Here is a 21,340-nt window from a genome sequence, read left to right as displayed (position 1 = left end):
CTCATCACCCTGTGGTGTCAGCTTGCAGTGGGTTTGATCTCGCTGGAAAAAATAAAATGTGTCTTAAGGGAAAGCTGCTTAAATTTCAAGGACAACACTCGGAGTAAAGCCAAAGCTTAAAATGAATTATCCAATACCGCCTCCATGTTTGCCATGCTCTGTTCTAAAAATAGACATTGTGGGCGTGGGTGTGTGTGTGTGTAATAGGGAGAAGCACATCTCCCAGCACCTTCTTGAGTGTGTGCATGGGCCATGTCTGTAGTTATGACCCACTTCATGTCCTGCTGGGGGTTTTTTATTCACCCTTCCTTCTTTCTGTTTGAATTCTGCCATCTTTTGCTCCTGCAGATGTCTAAGTGTTCATGCTGGTCAGAGAAATTTTAATAAAGTCTGATGAAAGCAAAGGCAATAGTAAACTCTGAGCTCATATGTGCCGTTTTGTCAGTGTTTCACACCTCTGCTGTTCTTCACTCTGGTCGGATCCTGGGATGCTCACCACCTCGTCATGACCGTGGAATAGACGCATCACATGGCCACCCAACAGGTAGCCTATTCAAGATAGAGGAGCAGAAGGGCACTTAAAAAATGCTCTTTACCGTTCTTTCCTGCTGCTAGCCTGCTATAGATTGACAGTATGAATTAAAAGAACACGTTTATAGAGCCTTTCGAAAGTATAATACCCTTTAAACATCCTCCCATTTTCTCATGGTACGACTAATTAATCCAATTTCACTTGGATTTTGTGTGACAAACCAAGTCGTAGCAGCACAAAATTATGAAGTGAAAATATTTTTTACAAGGTCTGTGGTAGAGTGGTGAATACTCTCCGAGGAAATACTTGGTAGAACTCTACCAACTTCTTACAAATGAGACTTAAATTGCCAATTTTTATTTCCGAAATTGCATGAAGAAGTCAAGTAACTAAATAGTAAGCTGCCATTTTTCTTAAAGACCTATTTTTGCTGCATCAGATGGTCAACTCGACCGTCACATAACATGAACGGCTAAGGGCATATATTTCAGAAGTTGAATTGAACAATTGTAGCATATTTTAATCTTTTCCAGCTGTTAGTACTGACTAAATAAACAGAAAATGTAATTATGTCATGTTATTAAACTTATAGACATATTTATAACATATAAGAAACCTCTTAGGTTTATGAATTAAAAAAAATATACGTTAAGCAGTAAATCCTCCATGAACAGTATTCACACATAACTTGGTACTGTCTGTGAACACGGCCGCAAACATGCTAGGCTACTCCGTGTCAAAGTGGACAGAAACATATGGCTCTCTGCTGTCACAGCAGTCTACAATCAGTGAGAGCGCCTCCACTTTTCTGACATCATTATATCTCGCATCAATTATTTTGGTCTGAGATGTTGACGTCGCTCCATGGCTGAATGAACGATGTTAAGGTGTTTCTTTTTCCTGTTCTATAATCCCTCCGTCATCTTTATTTCTTTACGGCAAAAACGTGTTCCGATTAACCATGACCAGCGCCCTCTGCTGGCTGGCGGCTACAACACTGAAAGGAGGTATAAACGGAGGCTATGAAGATTGGAACAAATTTTAATCTAAATCATGAATCAATTAATCATAAAATGATGGGTTATTATTTCGTGTGATCAGAATAAAGTCGAAACATAAGTATGCCATGCTTTTCAGTTTTTTTTTTTTTCATTTGTAATAATTTTTGGAACACCATTTATATTTTCCTGTCTCCTCACAGCCATACAATATTTGTGTATAATAATTAATACCAGTAATGTACAATTGTAAAGTGGTAATCTGACAATATGTGAACTATTTCAAGGGGTATGAATATTTCTGCAAGACACAGTTGAATTACATAACATTTACATGATCAGAGACAGGGCAAAAAATGTTAACTTATCTGCATTTTTTGTTGCAAGTAAATCTGAATTTTAAAGACAATTGTTTCAAATTAATCTGATAGTTATTATGTTCGGAGAATAACTTGATGAATAGAATATGATAAGTTTCTACCTTCTTCTATGTTGCTACCAGAACAGATGGGGTGGACATTCCACAGAGTCTGCATGAAGGAAGCATCCACCTGGATGTTGCCATTGGAGATGGATAAGTGCTGCAGGAGAGACCACGTGGAGGACTTAATCATTCATGCGCACTGAAAAGATTTTAAATTCCACACTGTCTTCAATATTAATGGAAAAAAACAGTGACTCAGATTCAGATGATGCCATATGTTTAGCACAGTTAAATTAAACTCATAAGTAATCATAATTCTGAAGGAATAACACTTTATAATTGAAGTACTGATGAAATCATAAAGCTGACTAACAGACATTTTCTATGTTTGGAGAATGTTGCTTCCTGGAGGATATTAATAATTACATAAATATTTTAAGAAAAGTCTTTAAAAAAAATACATTTTGAGAAATCTGTGTCCTCATACTCCTTGCTCCCTGAAGTGTCTTCAGAGTCCTTAGGCACTTCCTGTCTCCATAAATCATAATATGCAAGACAGCTGGGACAGATGACCAGATTGACATTGGTGACTGTAAGGCGACAGAGGTCTTCTGTCTGTGAGCACGTCACAGATAGGGGTGCAAATGTTGCCTGGAAGCGGTCAACAGTTTCATGAATCACAGGAAACATGTTTTCTGGGTAAAGAACAGTGATATAGTAGGGGTGGACAAATTTTAAAAGAAGCCCTAAGTGGTTTCAGATGTACAAAAACACCAAAATTATCATCTGGGGGTTTGGAGGGGTGACAAAGATGAAACAAAAAGAGGTTAATTAAAAATTTGTTGTGTCTAACAAAATCATAATCTTTCAAATTGAACACTATAGATAAAAATTTGCTAATTGTAATCTAAGCAAAAATGGAACTTTACTACTTCGGGGGAAAAAATCCAGCAGGAAGGCATGTGCCAAATGAACTGGGATTAAGCTGACATTTTGTGACATTAGAGTAAGATGCCTCTGTATGTTTTGCATAGACCTAATGAGCACAAATTCAGGCGAACAAGCTCAGAGTCTTTAAGGTTTAGATGACAAACTTTACACTTACAAGGTATCTCTCTGAGGACACACTGACAAGGATGAGGTCATCACCAATGCGAACTTTCTCTCCTTCTGATCTCTGTTTTGAAGCAGGATGGATCGTCCACCAGCAGGCTTCACCTACAATACCAAACAGTTTTGAATTATGACTACTTAAATTCCATCAATATATCGATTTCTATATCTTCATTATCCATGCAGAGCCTCAGAGAAGAAACTGATGCCTGTCCAGTCATTGGATGAAAGGCAATTTACACTTCGGACAGGTCACCATAGAGACCAGAGAGAAATTTTACACAGAAATGGGGAGAATACACACAGATATGTGCAGAAAAGGCTCAGCTAGGATTCAAACCCAGGACCATTTGCCTTCATCTTCCTTGAAACATGCCAAAAATGTATTTAAATTTCTCATTTTGATCCTTGTTTATTCCATGCATTTCCATAACTTGCGTATAGCTTTATTAATCACTAATAAAGCTCCCAAGTCTACTTTATTTACCAAATGGGTAGAGATAACTTTTTTGCAGCCAAAAGTTGTAGGTTGGATACCAGCCTTCTCCTGCCACATGTTAATGTGCCCCTGAGCAATGGTATCCCCAAGTTGCTGCTCAGTCTGAACATTGGTATTTGAATATTTGTGAGTGTGACTGGGTGAAAATGGTTCTAGTATAAAGGGCTTTGAGTGGTGGCATGACTAGAAAAATTATGTATATAAATTCAGTCTATTTACCATTTGAAATGAGTAATGAGCAAAATAAAGAAATCTTTTCTTATTAGTTATTCATTGGTGTAAACTTAATCTAATGTAAAGACAATAAATCCCGAGGAAATATGACATTGTGCATTTGTTCCCAATACAAATATCTAATTATATAAAACTATATTTAATGCTGGTCTAATACCTTCTAAAAACTGCAGTTCTTAAAACTAGATCTGCAGTCTAAAGTTTTACAAAAACAAAGCTCAGATTCAACCACAAAATTCTGATCAGTGCATTTGAAGTACTGACGAGGTTTAAATGTGCTTTTGTTGTAAATGTCTCTAATAAAAACAGTAGATAATTATGGAAAAATACAAGATTGTTTTAAACTACTCTACATTCTGCTCAGGCATGGTGTCATTGCTAACAGTGCAACATGATCACAGCCAGCAGAAAGGGGGACTAGTAAACATTTGAGCGCCCATGGCAACAATCTTTTAATGTTATATTGGAACAACTGCTCATTAAAATACTGTACAGCGCATAATGAACAGCAGCAGCAGGGGAAAAATGTTTGCAAGTATCATGATATCACAACAAGAAGTTCAAATATGCAGCCTAGATGTAATCATTGCTGACAACAGAGGCCCACTTTGAGTCTACAGCAGTCCACAGGGAATAATAACTGAAATGTAAAAAAGTAGCTGCACAACTGAGTCATGAGCAAATAAGGAGGGAAAGATAAAGAGGTGGGCATTTAGACACCAGAGAGAAAATTACAGTGAAGTCACCAGACAGAGATAAAAACAAAGACAGGGAGAGAACAGCAGAGGTGGAAATAAAAGTTCAAAAGAGGAGGATGAAAGGAAACCTGCTGTAAAGCTTTCATTTTACCTGTTGAATCCTCCTGCAGGCCAACATCAAAGGACAGCTTATCTGTCTGGGACCTTGATGTCTTCAAACAGGCCAAGTACTGGTGGTCAACACATGTTAAGTCACAAAATATACCATGTCAAAGAAATAATATTTAACAAAGAACTATTCTTGATAATAAAGCTTTAACGCTTTGTTGTGTGGTGATTGATCTCTGACCATAGAGCTGAAGGAATGCCGCAAGAGGATGGCGTGTCCATAAAGCAGAGTCTTGTGTCCTCCACTGTGTGCTGCCTGTACACATCATTCAAAAATACAAACACAAAACACAGTTTAGAACAAGCTCCAACCAAAGCAACCCCTATGGTTTTTTTTTTCTACAGTAGCTTTCATCTCCATCTGACCTCTGACATTGGTTGTTGACCTCAGCAAATCTCTTCTTTCAAGCATGACCTCAGGCAGGGGGAACATATCTCACAGGGGAGTGTGTGATATCCCATCTCACCAATGAAGACATGCAATCTGACGCGCCCACAAGAAGATGGTGATACTGGCTCCTGTATCCACACGCAAAACGGATACGGGCTCATCTTTCCCGACTACAGACTTGTGGGAAGGATGCACGTCTTTAGTCGGCCGTTGATGCAATGTCAGTGTTAGCAAGGGAGGTTAATGCTCCATAGTTTTTGGTGTTGTAGGAGGGGGGAAAGTAGAATCTCTACTGGGAGAGATGCAAAAGGGATAAAGAGGAGGTTTTGTTGATTTTTTTTCCCAGCCAGCAACCTCTATGTTACTCACCTTCCTTATGAGCCTCTAGGAAGCATTAAGGTAAGAAAGAGTGCCATTGTTAAAAGGGATTTGTTGTTCATCTTCGGCTTATTGCGTTTGTTAAGTACAGTGCCTTGCTCAATTATTCATGCATCTTGAAATTTCCACATATTACCACATTAAAAACACAATCTCCAGTGCGTCTTGTTGAGATTTCATGAAAACGTTCAACATAAAGTAATGCTGTTAGTAGAATTTTAGCTTCTCTCTAACACTTGGAATTTAAAGAGAGTTTTGAGAAGCTGGGAAAGATCCAATATAAGGATGTAGCTCTTCCCTCGGTTCAAGGTTCTTTGCCAGCATTCTAATCAAAGAATTACAATGCTACTGATCCAAACCAGAATGTTAGCTCCTAGACCTCTGGTGAGAAACTGCTATGTGACATCTCAGAGTTCAACTCTAGTGTAACTGATTTTTTTTTCTAATTAGACCAGACTTTATTGCATTTTGTAACTTGCTGTCCTCATTCTTGCATGAATTGATAAAGGGCTGTTTGAGTGAAAATTACCAATCTCTGCTTAGTCACTAAGAGTTACAGTTAAGTTTTTCAAATGAAAAAAAACAGAACAAGTAACTTCTACTGGTATTTACAACTTCTTAAGATGATACCTCTAAAGAAAGTCCTGAGAAAACCTATTACTTTGGAAAACAAACATTGCACATCTGTCTCAACACAATTCTCAGCAGAATGAAGGGGACTGGGCACGGATAAAGGCAATAGAAAACCTGCTCAGGATACAATTGACAGAAATCAAATACTTTTATCTAGTGCCCCTACACCCCTTTCTATTGCCATCCTGGGCAAATGCCCATAAACAGTGGTGCAGAGGTGAAACCATGTGGCTCGTTTACAGAGCCCTCAGTCCTCTACGGGGCTGGTAAATGTTCAAGTCATGGCCTGTTGTCCTTTGCTGATTGTCTACCCCCTCTCTCACAACCCACTATCCTGTCCACTCACTATCAAATTAAGGCCACCAGAGCCAAGAAAATAAAAAAATAAAATCAAGAAGCAGCTACTGCTGGTAGAGACATAGCTCCAACTGGAGCAAAGTGCTGTTTTACAATGTATTGATAGAGTAGATTAATCCAAGTGCACAAGACATCTATGTTATTTTTATTTTAAATCTAAATAATTTTCCTTCCACTTCAGAACTTTGGTCTATTTGTCAGTGATGGTCTATCACATAAAATCCAGATAGAATACATTGAAGTTTGTACATGTAACATGGCAAAATGAGAAAAAGGGGTATGAATAATTTTGCAAGGCACCTTTTCTGGTCTTCAACTTATTTTAAAGTAAACGGGGTAAAGGAAAAAAAGCTGACTTGTTTTGCCAGTTTACAAAACATAGTCTTTGTCATGCCATCAAGAAATTGTTTTTGTAGGGGGAAATAAAGCCATATTTCACTATAATATGTCAAAATGAACTCAAGCATAACTACATCTGTTAAAAATGTCTCCAGTGACAATTAGCAAATTTATGCTCCCCAAACATTTGACTGCTAACTCTGTAACATGGCTACCTTAGCTTCAATATGTTTTGTTTTTCCTCTTTCTCTTTTTTCTTCTCATCTCTAACTGCCTTGACTTGCTACTGGGAAAATAGTCAGCCTGTGACTTGATGCAGTTGTGCTACGCAGACTGCAGCACTGGTTTCCAGGCTACCTTTGTTCTGCTGCTTGCTCCCATTTGCCGGCTGAGGCACTGAGCTTAATGCGGTGAGGCACTTCAAACTGCAATCACCCCAGCTAATAAATCGGGTTTTGATGTTGCTTTCAGTGCTGGCAGCAAGAAAGAATATCCTAAAAATCTTTAAAAAGATAACAGAACACTTTTTGCTTAATGTGCCAAATAGTGAAAGATGTTTGCATACATGTGAAATCTTTATTTCAGCTTAACAGTTTGACATTTAGAGACAATCTTGTGGCATGTAAGCCTTAAGACAGTGAATGCATGGATGCACTGCTGTGGCTTTTCTTTCTAAATGTAGGATGTAAACAGGACAGGAACTGGAAACCAGCAAACACCCGCTCCCAACAAGTCAGTCAGCTCTGGTTGTACTCTGCGTTAAATTAGGGATGGCATGTACGCCAGTTGTTGTGTGTTTTTTTTTTTTTTTTTTTTTTTTTTGCAGGGCCCCATGTGTCTCACTGCCTCCTGGCTAAATCAGCCTGAACTACCCATTTGCTTCAGCCACTGCCTATTGATAATACCATCTGTCCAATGGAGTATTGATTTCTGAGCCTCAGTCGAGACATATTCAACTTCCATTTTCCATTTATTGTTGCTTCCTGTGGTGACATATCTGCAAAGGTAAAGAATGATGAAGAGGTAGACGATATTGAAAATGGATAAACATGAGCTAAGAGAATACACTGAAGTTGACATAGTAAAAACGGCCATTTCAAGGAGCTTGAAATGGCCGTTGGAAGAATAAATATCTTCAGATGTTTTTGCGACTAAAAACAAAAGCAATGAAAAACAGTAAGAAGAAATATCTGAGATGAGTACACGAAACCGACTACAAGATTTAATCATACTTCAATAGAACACAAGACTAACCTAAATGAGTTTGCCAAGTTTTTATGCTGCTAAATTTGTTGACTTAAAATGTGTAAATGAGGTAGATTATAGTGAGATTATATTCCAAACATTGTAGAAAAACACTAAACAAAGCCAAGTATAGTACTTGTTTAATTTTCCAAAGACATTAGGATTCTTCTTTTGTTTTTTTGTGGGGGATCTTAAGTAACTAAGACAATAGCAAGAAAACAAACTGTTTCTGCTCAGGTGGATGAATAAGGTTAGACACTTTTACAGATGACAAGCTCAGAGTTGCATGTCTGTTATGGAACTATTGCAGGCTCACTGTAGGTTCTTTTTAAGTTTTCTTTTTCCTGAAGTTGATCTTGTCTTTAAACTTATTTTGCTCAATTTCGTCATTGCCATTTAAATTACATAGTTTTCCTTGTGTGTGTCTATGTCTAATAGTCCTTGATTGATTTCAACAATCCCCCTTCGAAATTCCATCATGGTCATCATTCAGTTAATCAGACTAACTCATATAATTTTCACAAACTAGAAGATGTCATTAACTTAGAAGGAGGTTATTTTTGACCCTGACGAAAGCATCTTCTTGATGAAACTAAGAGCTGTATATCACATATGAAGTACATGAGTGGGTATTTGATACAATTATTTCCAACTGTCCTCTCCGGCTACAGCCAACACTCTCAAAAACACCAGTGAAAGAAATGGTCCTGACACGCATCACTCTGGCAGACAAACAGTTCCCCTGTGGCAAGACACTCAATTCCTAGCATTTTTGTTTGTCTCTGAATTTAATGCAGGGGTCTCCAAAGTCAGCCCTCGAGGTTCAGCATCCGACATGTTTAAGTTCTTTCCCTGGTTCAACAGACCTGAATTAAATAGTTGTTCCTTAGTAGGCCTCAGTAGAAGTTAAGGAGGTAGTTGGACCATTTAAGCAGGATACCCATGATTTAAGGTCCCTGGATTTAGAAAGATCATTGGAATCATCAACCATGCAGCATCAAAGAGGAAACATGAAAGCATAAATTATGCTGGGAGCTTCTTTTTTTTTAACCAGAACACTGGTGATAATGCTCTGGTTCATTGCAGAAATAATTGTGCCAGCTGGGCTATTTGCATAATTTTGTTTCATTTTATAGAGTTACTTTGATTAGAGGAAAATACTATGACAAAGGAAGGCTCATCCTGTGTAGATTGTGTTGATGTGCATTACTGAGTGTTGATCCGATGCCAATCCAGTATTAGAGCTACACTAGTTAATCAGTTGTAGAAAAAAAAAACACTAAAGGTTCTGGGAAATCAATATCTAAAACCTATGAAACAATCTATTACAGACTGTGAACAAAAATCCATAAGAGAGCATCAATCACTTCCTAGAACTGTTTCATTTGTGTGATAAACTATACTTCCAAACTATTTGTTAGTATTTAGTGGTGAAATGTGGTGTAGGAACCACAAGGAATCAATGAGGTGGGAATAAATTTGTAAATTGACTACTATAATAAATACTACGGTGTGTCATGCATGCACAAGGGATAAGAGGCTAATGGCATGATTGGTGAACATACCCATCGATGCGGCCCGCGTGTCTATCATGCACAGGATGAAGATTATACACAGAGAACAGAAGATAAACAGTGGAGAATTACACATCTGTCACTGCAGGGCCAAGCTAAAAGAAGTCTACTAATGCACTGTCATGGGCTCAGATTTATTTGTTTAATTACAACTTATGACATCTAAATGATATTGATTAAACATGCAGATTTCCTCCACAGTTCTGTCCCTATGTTGTTGGGTCAAATTTAGTTCAAAATCACTTTTGTTGTCAATGGTATCCTCTCTATCCTTATCATTTTCATAGTAACCTGACCTCTCAACACTCAGAGTGCCCAGACCAATATGATGGGCCCGTTTGGCTTTTTAATTTCCTCACACTGACTGGACAAGCTAAGGATCTTGAACTTAACTGCGTGCAATCATTACAACTGCCTCTCTAAAGTGTGCAATGTAAAACAAAGTATGTCCTGTAATGCCTGAGATAAAAGACACATCCTATCCTGCTTTTTCGTTTCAAGATAAAGGTTTTGCAAGATCTTCATGAAATGTCTGATATGACAACAGGATTAGAATACCATGACCCCTTTTCACAGCTCATTTCCGGAGCACTTAAGTTTACATGGGCTTTTAGGAGGTTGTGCACAAAATGTTGCCCCTTCTTCCTTTTCACCACAGCCCAACAGCAATATTTTGTGGCAAGTCTTTGTATTTGTATTTTTACACTATTTGTCACTTATGATATTGTTATTTTAATGGTATAAATTCTTTTAAATTTTTTATTTCACGTGTATTGATTTTTTTAATGTTAGTTGGGTACAAGAAATACATAAGTGCTTTTTCTCTCTCCTCCAAACATGTGCTGTTATTGTATTTCTGCAATTAGTTGTCCAACCTAAATTAAGGTAACATCGCACTTTTTACGTACTACTCCTTCCCCAGATGTTGCTGGGCACTGTTGGTCAGATGGTTAAAAGGAGAATGTTCTGGATTTTTTTCCTCACCAACAGAAAAGACAAATTTGGCTTTTTGAAATACATCAAGGCATTTGAATTACTTACATTTACTCATTTAAGTTAAAGGATCATTACTTATCACTCACATTCATGCAGATACAGATGGCAAAAGTAATTTTTAAGACTTTTCACTTTCAGAATGAAATGAGAAATGAACTACACCAAAAAGTCAAATTTTCTTTCTTGGAAAAAAAAAAAAAAAAAAACACTACATAGAATAGATATTAATTCAGAATTTTACCTGAGTTTAGAGAAACATAAAGCCACAACTTTGAAATAATAAAATGTTTTCACTTCCGAATTTTCAGGTGAATTTAGTGCAGCATTATTTCATGTTAGAAAAAGAACTAAGAAAATTAACTTTTTTCCTGCAAATCTGAATCGTCTCTCAAAAAACCTTAGAGCCCAAAACAAACACCATTCTTCCTTTATTTTTAAGGTTTTCAGTGGTTGACTTAAGCAACACAAATTACTGTTTGAAAGAAAGAACAAGAGAAAATGTTTCATATCATGTGCACTGTATGGATTGCTAATGGTAAGCTGAAGTATAATGGTGGGCATCAGTGTGCTCTCACTCACCCCTTCACTGTTCTGTCCACTTTTAGCGAGCATTTCCTGTAGAGCCCGTACTGATAGAGATTGCTCCAGCACAAAGGTACAGATGCACAGGTCTGGGGGAACATACTGCAACAACAAACAGCACATGGTTAACAATTGTAACAGATATATGGTGTCAGTAATGTTCATCTTTAGGCCATTATTATTAATTGAATGATTGCTAGCGTGAGATCCTATCTTTACTAATTTAATTTTTTTTTTCATATTTTATTGCATCATCAAAAATACTCAATTTAGCAATATCATCAACAAAACAGTTTGGAAGGTAAATATCAAGAAATAACCAAAAACCCAGATTATTAGTATAATCAAAAAATCATAAAGGAACAAAATATTACAGAAACCTTTTGAATGTTGATCAAGTATTACTGTGGTTAGTGCTTTAAAAGTGTTTTCCTTAACTTCCAGATGCAAAATGCTTTTGCTAAGCCAGAAAAAGAAAGTTGCTCCAACATCTGCAGGGATACTATGATTAGATTCCCAGTCATAAAACCACAGCTGACTGTTGCACTTTTATCTGTTTCAAATAGAGTTCATTCTAAACGGGTGGGAGACATTCATCAAATTGCACTTCAGAGACATTAACCTTAGCTTCTCTCTGGTTGGTCAGTGTATAGCAGCTAAGTCTTAGATGAAGCACAATTAGATAAATTGAAAAAATGCCAAATTGAATTTGAAAATCCAATTCAGGGCAGAACCAGACGGGACAGCTGATTCTCAGACAGAATGAGGAAGCTGCTGTGGGGACATTGAGGCTAAAAGATAAATGGTACTAACCTGAAAACTCTGGCTGCCTCCTCCCTCAGTTCTGAACTCGTTTTTAAGTAGATCATTCATGCAGGTCAATCTAACCTCATTTTATGCTAACTTTACACTCTTCATCACCCAGTTGTTTAAAATCTGAGATTATTTATTTTAACCCATCTCTGTTTTTTGTCATTAGCAAAATTATTTCTATTTGTTAAATGCAAGAACAAAAAGAGATTTGTTTTAGATATATAACTTTTTTCTTTCTTATCAAATAGTTTTCTTTTTGTGTGTGTGTGTGTGTGTTTGGTAGACACGCACAAACATTGTGCATGTCCTTTCAGCCCGTATTGGTACAGGGCTCGTTTCACTGTGGATAACAATAAAGCTCTTTAGTTCTGGAGTTCATAGTCACATTTTGCACCAAAACCCATTCATCACTTGTGCACAAAATGCATTTCCTTACTGATTATGGTATAATGCCTAGATAGTCCTTCTGTGTTTATGCTTGCATATTTGTTTAAGCAGACGAAAGTGGCATCTGAAAGCATTTGTGAATTCAACAACCTATTTATTGCAGACATGTCCTGTGGTCATTAGGTCAAAGGTGTTTGGCCATAATGATTATTGTTATATTGAGTAAAAATAGGGGAAACTTACCAGTCTGAGAACACCATCCCAATTATGATGTGCCACAATAAATCAAGTAACAAGTAGCCAGAGCAAAAACTGAGAAAAAATATAAAAACCACTGGTTTCTGAGAAAATAGTGACTTAATTGTTTTTATGCCAAAACAACTGATACTTATCAGCTGAATGCAGCTGATAAGTAAGAAATCCTAAATCTTAAAAGTATCAAAAATTAATAATATACATTTTGAAGATATTGATTGCCAAACTGATATAGCTTAGATGTATAATAGTTAGTGGACCTTCCTTCAGTGGTCATAATGAGCAGTTGGTTGTAAATCACGTCCAAGCAGCTGTTCACAAACCGATTGATGCCACCATTTAAACAGTACGCTCTTCAAATCAACCCAGTTCTGTGCTCCATTAGCAGACAAGTTTACCCAGGAAAAGAAGTCCTCCTATTGAATCATACACCTCTAAATGGCACTCTTGGGTTGTTTTTTTCAAATTACTGTCATTGCTCCCAAAAACGGGGTGGTGCTTTTCATAAAGCAGCAGGTAATGAAGACAAAGTGCCTGAAAGAGAGAATATCCATCATGCCTGTCAGGTGTAATTACCATCCAATATGGACTGAAAGCCTAACTTCCCTCTTAGGGACACACTTACAGTTGGTGAGACTTGAAGGAGAAAATATACAAAACTCTACCAGTTCATGGATCTTTGCTTTCATGCAAATTTAAATTAAAGCCTTTAACTTTGCCTCTTTTCTTTTATCTTGTCCCTCTCTTGTTTCTTTAATTTTTAACCTGTCAGATGGTGCTACCTTTAACTGGCTTAATCTCAGAGACAAACAACCATGACAACATAATAAGGCATTATATCCTCTACAATTTTATTGTAAAGCATCAATGCTAGACATGCAGAAGAAAGCTTGTGGTGATTTAAAAGGCAAGAGCATAGACCATTAATAAAATATTCTTATCTAATAAGAGGAACACTTGACTATGGGTGTCCTCTATAATAAGGATTCTGTACTGATAAATGCATTAAAGTGGCAACCATGCTGTTTACAAAGTGAAACAATAATATTTTCCTAATTACAAACCTGCAAATGCAATTTTAACAACAATAAAACAACAGGCAATTACAGCCTGCTTTGGAACAATTCCTCAAACATATCCCAGAGTATAATTCCAGAGTTGTTTTTTTTTATTACCATTATTTTACAGCAGTCCCACAGAGATGTAAAGCATTACATCTCTGTGGGACTGCTGTAAAATAATAAAAACTTAACCTTTTTAGGAGAAACTCATCAGTGAGACTGCGGTCAATTTAAGTTGCTATTTTTTTTATTATTATTATTATTTTTTTCCGCTTTTGCTTCGAGGAAGCATTGGACTGCTGTTTGAAGCTTTATAGGCTGGCTTCACTAATTTTCCGGTCCAAAATAAAAACACAATTAATAGATGTCTCTTATCTAAACGGATGGATTTTTTCATGCGATTCACATTTTTGCAGTCTGCTTTATGTTACATTTATTGGTTCTGTTAGTGTATGTGTGCATGAACATAGGGTTTATTACGGAAATGCAATGGAAAAAATTTAATCAAATTAAGTGCATGACTCTGAGCAGACCTGCCTCGCTTCAGCATCATGCATCTGGGTTCCACAGGAACATTTTCTTCTTGAGATTCAAATGGCGCCAATACTGGAGTCAGCCTACCTTCGCCTCAGATGTTGGCTCCAGGTAACATAGGCGATTGCCCAGCCCTTCAGCAGCCAGGCAGAACTTACGATTCTCCTTCTGGATGCAGGCCACACACTGGAGAACCACTTCATCATCCTGTCAAGACAAAACTGACTTCAGTTTGTGCCTCTGTGATAACAAGAAGTTTGTTTGGCTGCTTGAGCATGTGTGTGGGAGTCGCATCCTGAGAGAATCCACATCTACCCACACACATGCCAATTCTAGCTTTGTGATCATGGGAGATTCTTGTACAGTGTTGGTTTGTGAGTAGAGGGGTTTTTCCCAACAGAAAAAAAAGCAAATAACAGTAAGCAGAAGCCAAAAGAGACCTCTAAAAATATTCTAAACAAATAATGGTTGAATTGAATCCAAAATGTGCAGCATGTAGTGCAAGGGAAACAAATAAGTTAATGACAAAAAAATATATAAATTTCTGCAGAATGCAATTATGCCAGAAGGAAGTTTAACTTTTCATAATAAATTGTTTCAGTTAATTGAAGTCAAAGGTTGTAATCATCAAGTTTTAAGTCTTTTTCTTTAACAAAATTGCTACACTTTAGCATAGTGCTTCTAAAGTGTTAGGTGCTGACTGGGGATTCATCCTAAATCCTAACCCTTCATGCACAATATTTAACCATGAGATTAGGTTCTTGGATAGGAAGCTTTAACATCACATGGCCATCATGATCTTAAAAGCTTTCAGTTTCAATGCAAGAAGTATGGCAAAAAAGAAGTTGATGACTGCCCTGTTTGTGACTGATAGCTGCCAATAAAGTATTCATAACTGTCCCTCGTGGGGTTTATTTTGGTTGAAGAAGAATACAAATTAAATAATAATAATGAAAAAAAAAAAGAATAAATGAAAACAAATTGTCACTGGGTTTCCCAGGTCCGAAAACAAACATCTGACGCCGCTGCTGTGTAAAAGATTTGACTGTATTTAAAGCATTGGCTTTGTAAATGCTGAACTGGACATAGCTACCCCTCAGTACAGCAGGGCAAGCAGGAATCTGCTGATATCGGCTGCTGTGGGACAGCGAAGGGGGGCTTCTGCACAATTGCCAGCTCCATTATTTAATGCAAGGGAATTGTGCTGAGAGCAGGGTGTAGCAGCACTAGTGGTAGTAACAGAAGGGCTCCCTTTTATAGTGTTACATTGCAGCATGCTGCGTTTGCAGCACACAGTCAGAAATAGAGAAGAGTAGTACTGAGCAGAGTAATGAGATACAGATCTGCAGATGTACAGTAAGAAATTCGCTATCACAAACTTTAGGGTCATTCAGTGCACATATAGATAGCAGATAATGTTTAAACAGAGTTGGGTTTTTGGGGGGGGGGGTTTTTAGTAAATGGGGAACCAGTAATTGTGAATATCTTTACCTTAAATGTGTGTGATGCTGTTGTATTGAAATCTTTTTAACGTGTTGTTTTCTTCACCTAATAAGACTTAATCACTGGCAATTCAATAACAAATGATTAAAAGAGTCCAAACTCCTTTCTTCATTTCGGTCTTTAGTGTAATCTTTAAAATTTTTAAGAAACTATTAAAAACAAGAAAACAAACACTCACGACACAATAGTTAAAAAAAAATAAAGTCTGAGAAATTTTAACTATTGGCCTTGTGATTATACAATCCACTTTTAAGCAATTAAGAAATACTCTTTTCTTTTACTTTGAATTTAAATTACTGCGTTTCGCTTTTTTACAGTTGTGATTTTGATATATGTACCTATTGTATTTAGATTTCAGCTTACACCTACTTTTCTGTATTTGAAACTTTTTAATTTTATCTTAATATCCTTATTTGCATTTTCTTGATATGTTTTCTAGTTTTAAGATTGTTCTAAAATTACTTTCTATTGTTTGGGATCTCAGTTTTATCAGCTCTTACTTCAGCCATGATATTTATGACATTTATAATACCCCACTCTAATCAGTCAATTTAAATGTGAAGTTAATTATAACTACACTAATTATAATTATTTCAAAGGTATGTACATTTTTATACAAAATTTAATATCAACTGTAAAAATCTATTTTTAATCAGTCCCATATGACAACTGTCTGGCTTGATAAACAGCTTGGAAATTAAAAAGCAACAAATATAGGAGTAGGTTAAAATTTAGTGCTGCTTAAGTTTTGAAATCCTTGATCACTTGCAAAAATTGAGTTAATTTGTTTTGTAGTTAAAATCCCAGGTGCATGTTTCCAAACTTAACGTTTTTAGTTTAGAAGATTTCTTTCTTTCTCTGCACTTTTCCACTGTCCTTATTTGTCAAGCACACTCTGGACAATAAGCTATCCAGATCAGAGATAAAAGTAACCAATAAATAATGAATAACATTTTAAAGAAGAGACTGGAAGGACATTTTATTGGTTAGGACGGTGGAGGTTTGGGTTTATAGTTTGTGCTTTTATCCGTACTGCAGATTTTACTGTACAGTATATGCTGGAGGGAGAAGACACGCAACAGCGAGCATTGACAATTGGAATTGATAGTGTCATTCACAGGTTTTATGGCAATGACTTTGGACGATGCTAACTTGCACTAATCAATATAAAAATGTTATTCAGCTCAGATGTAGATTGAAATTAATAGCCCTTTATGGCAACCCAACACTTTGCTTGGATAGAACATACCATTAGTCTCATTGTTGGTAGAGAAAGCACCGGGCTTATTCGGCTCACAATAGGACCGTATTGATCCACTCATTGCCTTGCCGCCTGTCTGAGCACCAAGCAGCTCACACACAAACAGAATCATCTTTTTAATCAGAGAAGGCAACTCAAATGTCTTTGCTTCTATCTCATTCTTTCTGCATTTAAGCCTTACTCACTCATCCCCTGTCGTACTTGACTTACACACACCAGGGAATCAGAGGACTCACTACTATCAATCATTCATAGACAGAGACATTAGGTTGTATAAAAGGTGATCTTCTCTCTAATTTTGAATGGGTCAGTGTGCAAGAAAAATCTAAATCTGAGAAAAATCTAAATCTAAATGTCTCTTTAATGTCTCTCTAAAGAAGACACTGCAAAGGTTTAGCATCTACAGAGAGACACAAAGAGAAAAGCAGGTCCCAGAAAACTTTCTTAAAATTTACTCTGCCTTCCCATATAAAATTTTAAACATTCTCAACAGAGTTGCTGAATATAGATCAAATGTCTTATGTTTGGCTTTGTAGAAGTATTCACATACCTGGAATATTTTAACCATTTGTTTAATTACAGCCACAAATTTTACCCACAAAATAAGCATTTGAAAAAGTGTTCTAATGGAAGATTATGATAAACTAGTCTGTACCATGTAGCTTTTTTAAACCCTACAGAATGAAGTAGGCATGAATGCACATCAAAAATATGCAGGATGAAACCGAAATTACTGTGCCACACTGTGTCTTTTATGTTTTCTAAGAAAACATAGTTCATTCAATTTTCTTCAAACAAAGTGAGAAATTAGCTTTGTCTTCAAGGGCACCTTGAGGTTGACTGGATTCCTGCCCTTCTCAGTCTCCTTCATTTCCCATTCCCAGCTGCTCACATGCCTCCCCTGTCATTGCTGCTGCACATTTCTGTAGGTTCTATGATAAAAGGCTAAACCACCACCACACTCTGGTAAGATGTATTTTATTATTGAAGCATCTCAATGAGCACACTCTGATAGCAACAGATGCATTTCCTAAGTTGATCACAGTCTCCTTGTGCAACAAGTAATAAACACTTATACCATTCATTTGAAAGAGTTTAGACTAATAAGTTTGTCAAAATTTTTTTGTCAAAATTTCTTTTGACAAAAAAAGGCTCAACATTCAGTTTCAGTACATAAACTTGTTTAGAAATAAGCATATGTATCTGTCTTCTCTACCCCTGAAGTTATTTACACATGTATATTTGCAAATACTGTTCAACTACAGGCCGCAGGGGAAAAAAAACCTGCTCTCAAGTACAAAATCCATATGTCTTCAGGATAATGTTGAAGGGTTTGATTTTAATGTTTGTGCTGACATTGAATCAGCTTTGTAATTCTGCAATAAAACTGCTTAAGTGCTTAGAAAGAAGATTTTACAACATTTATTATGTGCAATACAAGGACACAGTGCTGTGGTTATGAGTTTTTCTGTATATCCTGGAGCCACCACACTTGGTTAAAATTGTAATCTGTCCTCCTCAAAAAAACATACTGAGCAGTTTGTAACAAGTTTTAATAGTTAGTTACTATTGGAAAAATAACAAGGTTTCTGTTGCTTTTTTACAGTAAAATTACCGTTTAATGAGGTGACTGTAACTTTAAAACCTTTTACTTTTCCATTGCTCATCAAACACACCATCTCGGTTGAAAGCAGAACAGATTGAATTAAAGCAGAGATACTTCAACCAGCAAAGAGAACAAAGCCTTTTCTGTAACTGTAGTTTAGGTATTGCAAAAACAACTTTATGTAAATGTTTTTGTTTTTACCTAAAGCTAAAAGAAACAACACGTGTAGTCCTCCACCTCCAACACCCAAAGTGAGATAACTTTTAGCTGAATTTCTTAATATGGTTTAACTTCTCGCCTACTTGTCAGTTTTGCTGGACCACTGGGATTAAAGCTAAAGGTCGGATCACACTTGACAGGACAGCCAAAATAAAAAGAAAGGCGTTTTCCCTGAAGCAGTGTGATCGGTGTGTGTTTTGTCAAAGCAATCGACACGCCAGATGAACTTGGAGACATCTTCTTTCAAACTTTCATTTTAAGAGCCTTAAGCATACAGTGCTGTGAGAAAGCACCCTCCCCCCAGCAGATTCGCTTTGTTGTCATTCTTGTTGCAGATCATCAAATTGTCAGACAAAGATTGACATGGTGAATGCAACTGAAGTTTTTTAATTATTATTTCCTTCATGAAGATACAAGTGCTATACTCAAACCATTGTGGTCCTATGTAGAAAATTAGTTGGCTGGCTTGTTATGAATTAACATCAATTTATCACTTTTTTGGCGCATATCAATTTTAAGTTCAGCAATCTCTCCACAGCCTTATTATTTTCAGGCTTATAAAATAAAGAACTCTAACCATTTTGACAGAATGAAGTGGGTTAAAACATATCAGCAAGCAACACATCTTTCCCTGATCTAAAGAAATTCAATAACATAAACTAGATGACATTTGTCAGTCTGGTAGCTTACCTAAGGGTTTGTGACTCCAGGGAACCACAGTAGCCAACCACAATTACTCCAAGAGCTCATTGACGGCTCCTCATTAGGCGGTAACAGAAGAACTCATGACACATTATTATTGCTATTCTCAGTACAGTTTCGATCAGTTAAACAAAAATATTAAAGATGCTGACTGTGTGATAATATATTTTGCACAATTTTCATTACATATTAATGAAATCTTGATAATATTAACCATTTTATATTTGCATACAATTTTCATGATACAAAATTTTCTTCATTCCTATGATCAGGAATAGTTAATGTCTCAGTAACAGTTATTGTATACTGCTAACACTGACATTACGCTACATCAGCACTGTCATCTCAGCAACTTGCCTATTTCACATAAAACAAGTATGTGTCAAGTCCCTTAAGACTAGAAAGTAACATATATTTATTATAACTGCTGTTTTATATTTTGACAAAAAAATAAAACTAAAAAAGGTTTGTTTTCCTGTTTAAAAGAAAACTTCTAAAGCTCACTCAGCTATGAATTAATGGCATTTTAGAACAGTTCTATTCTAAAGTGTTCACCTGCACATGGTATGTAAATACCTAAAAGATATCCACGCAGAAAAGTCGATTATACTCCTCATTAAGAGGAAATTGCTGTTGCTGAGTATATCCCATCAAAGTAAAGACATGTGGTGATAAAATCCAGACTTCCCTCCTGCAGCTGCAACAGCTTTCAGCTTCGCTCTTTGAGGTCAGATTTGCCCTGTCCTCTTTAGGTTGATGCAGTGCCAAAGAATCTGGTGAATCAACATCAAGCTGATCCAAGTGCTCCCTTGGGATGAGGCTCAAGGGTAAAGAGACATACAGAAGGAGAAGGAGGAAGAAAGGAAAGGAACAAATAAAGTGATGGAAAAAGCTCTCATCTACATGCACAGTAGAGCAGGAAACCACTGCACTTGCCTCCACTTGTCTTTGTCCCCATGTGGCACTGCTTCGCAGCGTAATGGGTAATAAGTCTTCATCATCACCTGGGGCATGCTACCTGTGAACACTATTTAGAAACTGGCTCAAATACAGAGACTTTGTACCAGGACGAGTTGACACTACTGAGTGGGTACTACAGGATAACATGCAGCTGGGCACCGGTATACACTCTTTATATACATACTCCTTCAACTTTCTAGTGTATCACACACACAAATATGTATAATAGATAAATATCTGTTCCTCAGCCCCATTCTAAGAAGTTTTTAAGTAATCTACTATCCATACAGTGGTAGAAGACTTGATTGTTTTCATTACAGACTGTAATAAAATTCTAAATTCTTCATGAGAATTTAGAATTTATTAAACTTTGAACTCACAAAAAAGATTTGATTTTTTAACTGTGCTTTGTAAACGTTTTAAACCATCCTTAATATTTTTTACAGTGCTTTTAAGGAGTAACACCTCCTTGTAATTCATTTCTTAATTGTCAATGACTTTCTGAAAGTTTTTTCAAAGACATTTATTTTATTTCCTGGATCATTTTAAATTGCTTCTTAAAACTAATTTTTATTCCTTGGCATTTAATTAAACTAGTGTTTTGATACTCTGTTTTTATTCATTTGTGTTGTTGTCATTCTTGTACAGCACTTTGGTGCAGTTCTATGCCTGTTTTTAAAGTGCTATATAAATAAATTTGACATTGACATTGACATTATGATTCAGCAGTTTTTTTTCCTCCTTTTCAACTGATAATGACTGCACATTTACCAGAATTCTAAAGACAAGAAAAACGAACAAAAAACAAATAAACCAACCAAAGAAAGAATAAATGCATTACCAGTATGTGCGGAATTAACTGTATTGGAAAATAATGG

General features: G+C 36.5%; 1 protein-coding gene across 1 annotated transcript in view; it reads right to left on the bottom strand.

Moving 5' to 3' along the window:
• Positions 1-21,340, bottom strand: part of LOC122845862 (ryanodine receptor 3-like) — a 118,063-nt gene that overhangs the window by 70,130 nt on the left and 26,593 nt on the right. The window contains exons 5-13 of the mRNA XM_044142373.1: positions 14,299-14,418; positions 11,159-11,263; positions 9,575-9,595; positions 5,427-5,441; positions 4,848-4,922; positions 4,650-4,728; positions 3,060-3,172; positions 2,012-2,111; positions 456-549 (exon numbers count right to left, since the gene is read on the bottom strand). Coding sequence (XP_043998308.1) covers positions 456-549; positions 2,012-2,111; positions 3,060-3,172; positions 4,650-4,728; positions 4,848-4,922; positions 5,427-5,441; positions 9,575-9,595; positions 11,159-11,263; positions 14,299-14,418 — 722 coding nt within the window. The remainder of the gene's footprint in view (positions 1-455; positions 550-2,011; positions 2,112-3,059; positions 3,173-4,649; positions 4,729-4,847; positions 4,923-5,426; positions 5,442-9,574; positions 9,596-11,158; positions 11,264-14,298; positions 14,419-21,340) is intronic.

The sequence above is a fragment of the Gambusia affinis genome, linkage group LG16 (assembly GCF_019740435.1).
Source record: "Gambusia affinis linkage group LG16, SWU_Gaff_1.0, whole genome shotgun sequence".
Taxonomy (NCBI): Eukaryota; Metazoa; Chordata; class Actinopteri; order Cyprinodontiformes; family Poeciliidae; genus Gambusia; species Gambusia affinis.
Note: the sequence above shows the minus strand (reverse complement) of the source record. Positions and strands in the feature narration are given on the sequence as shown.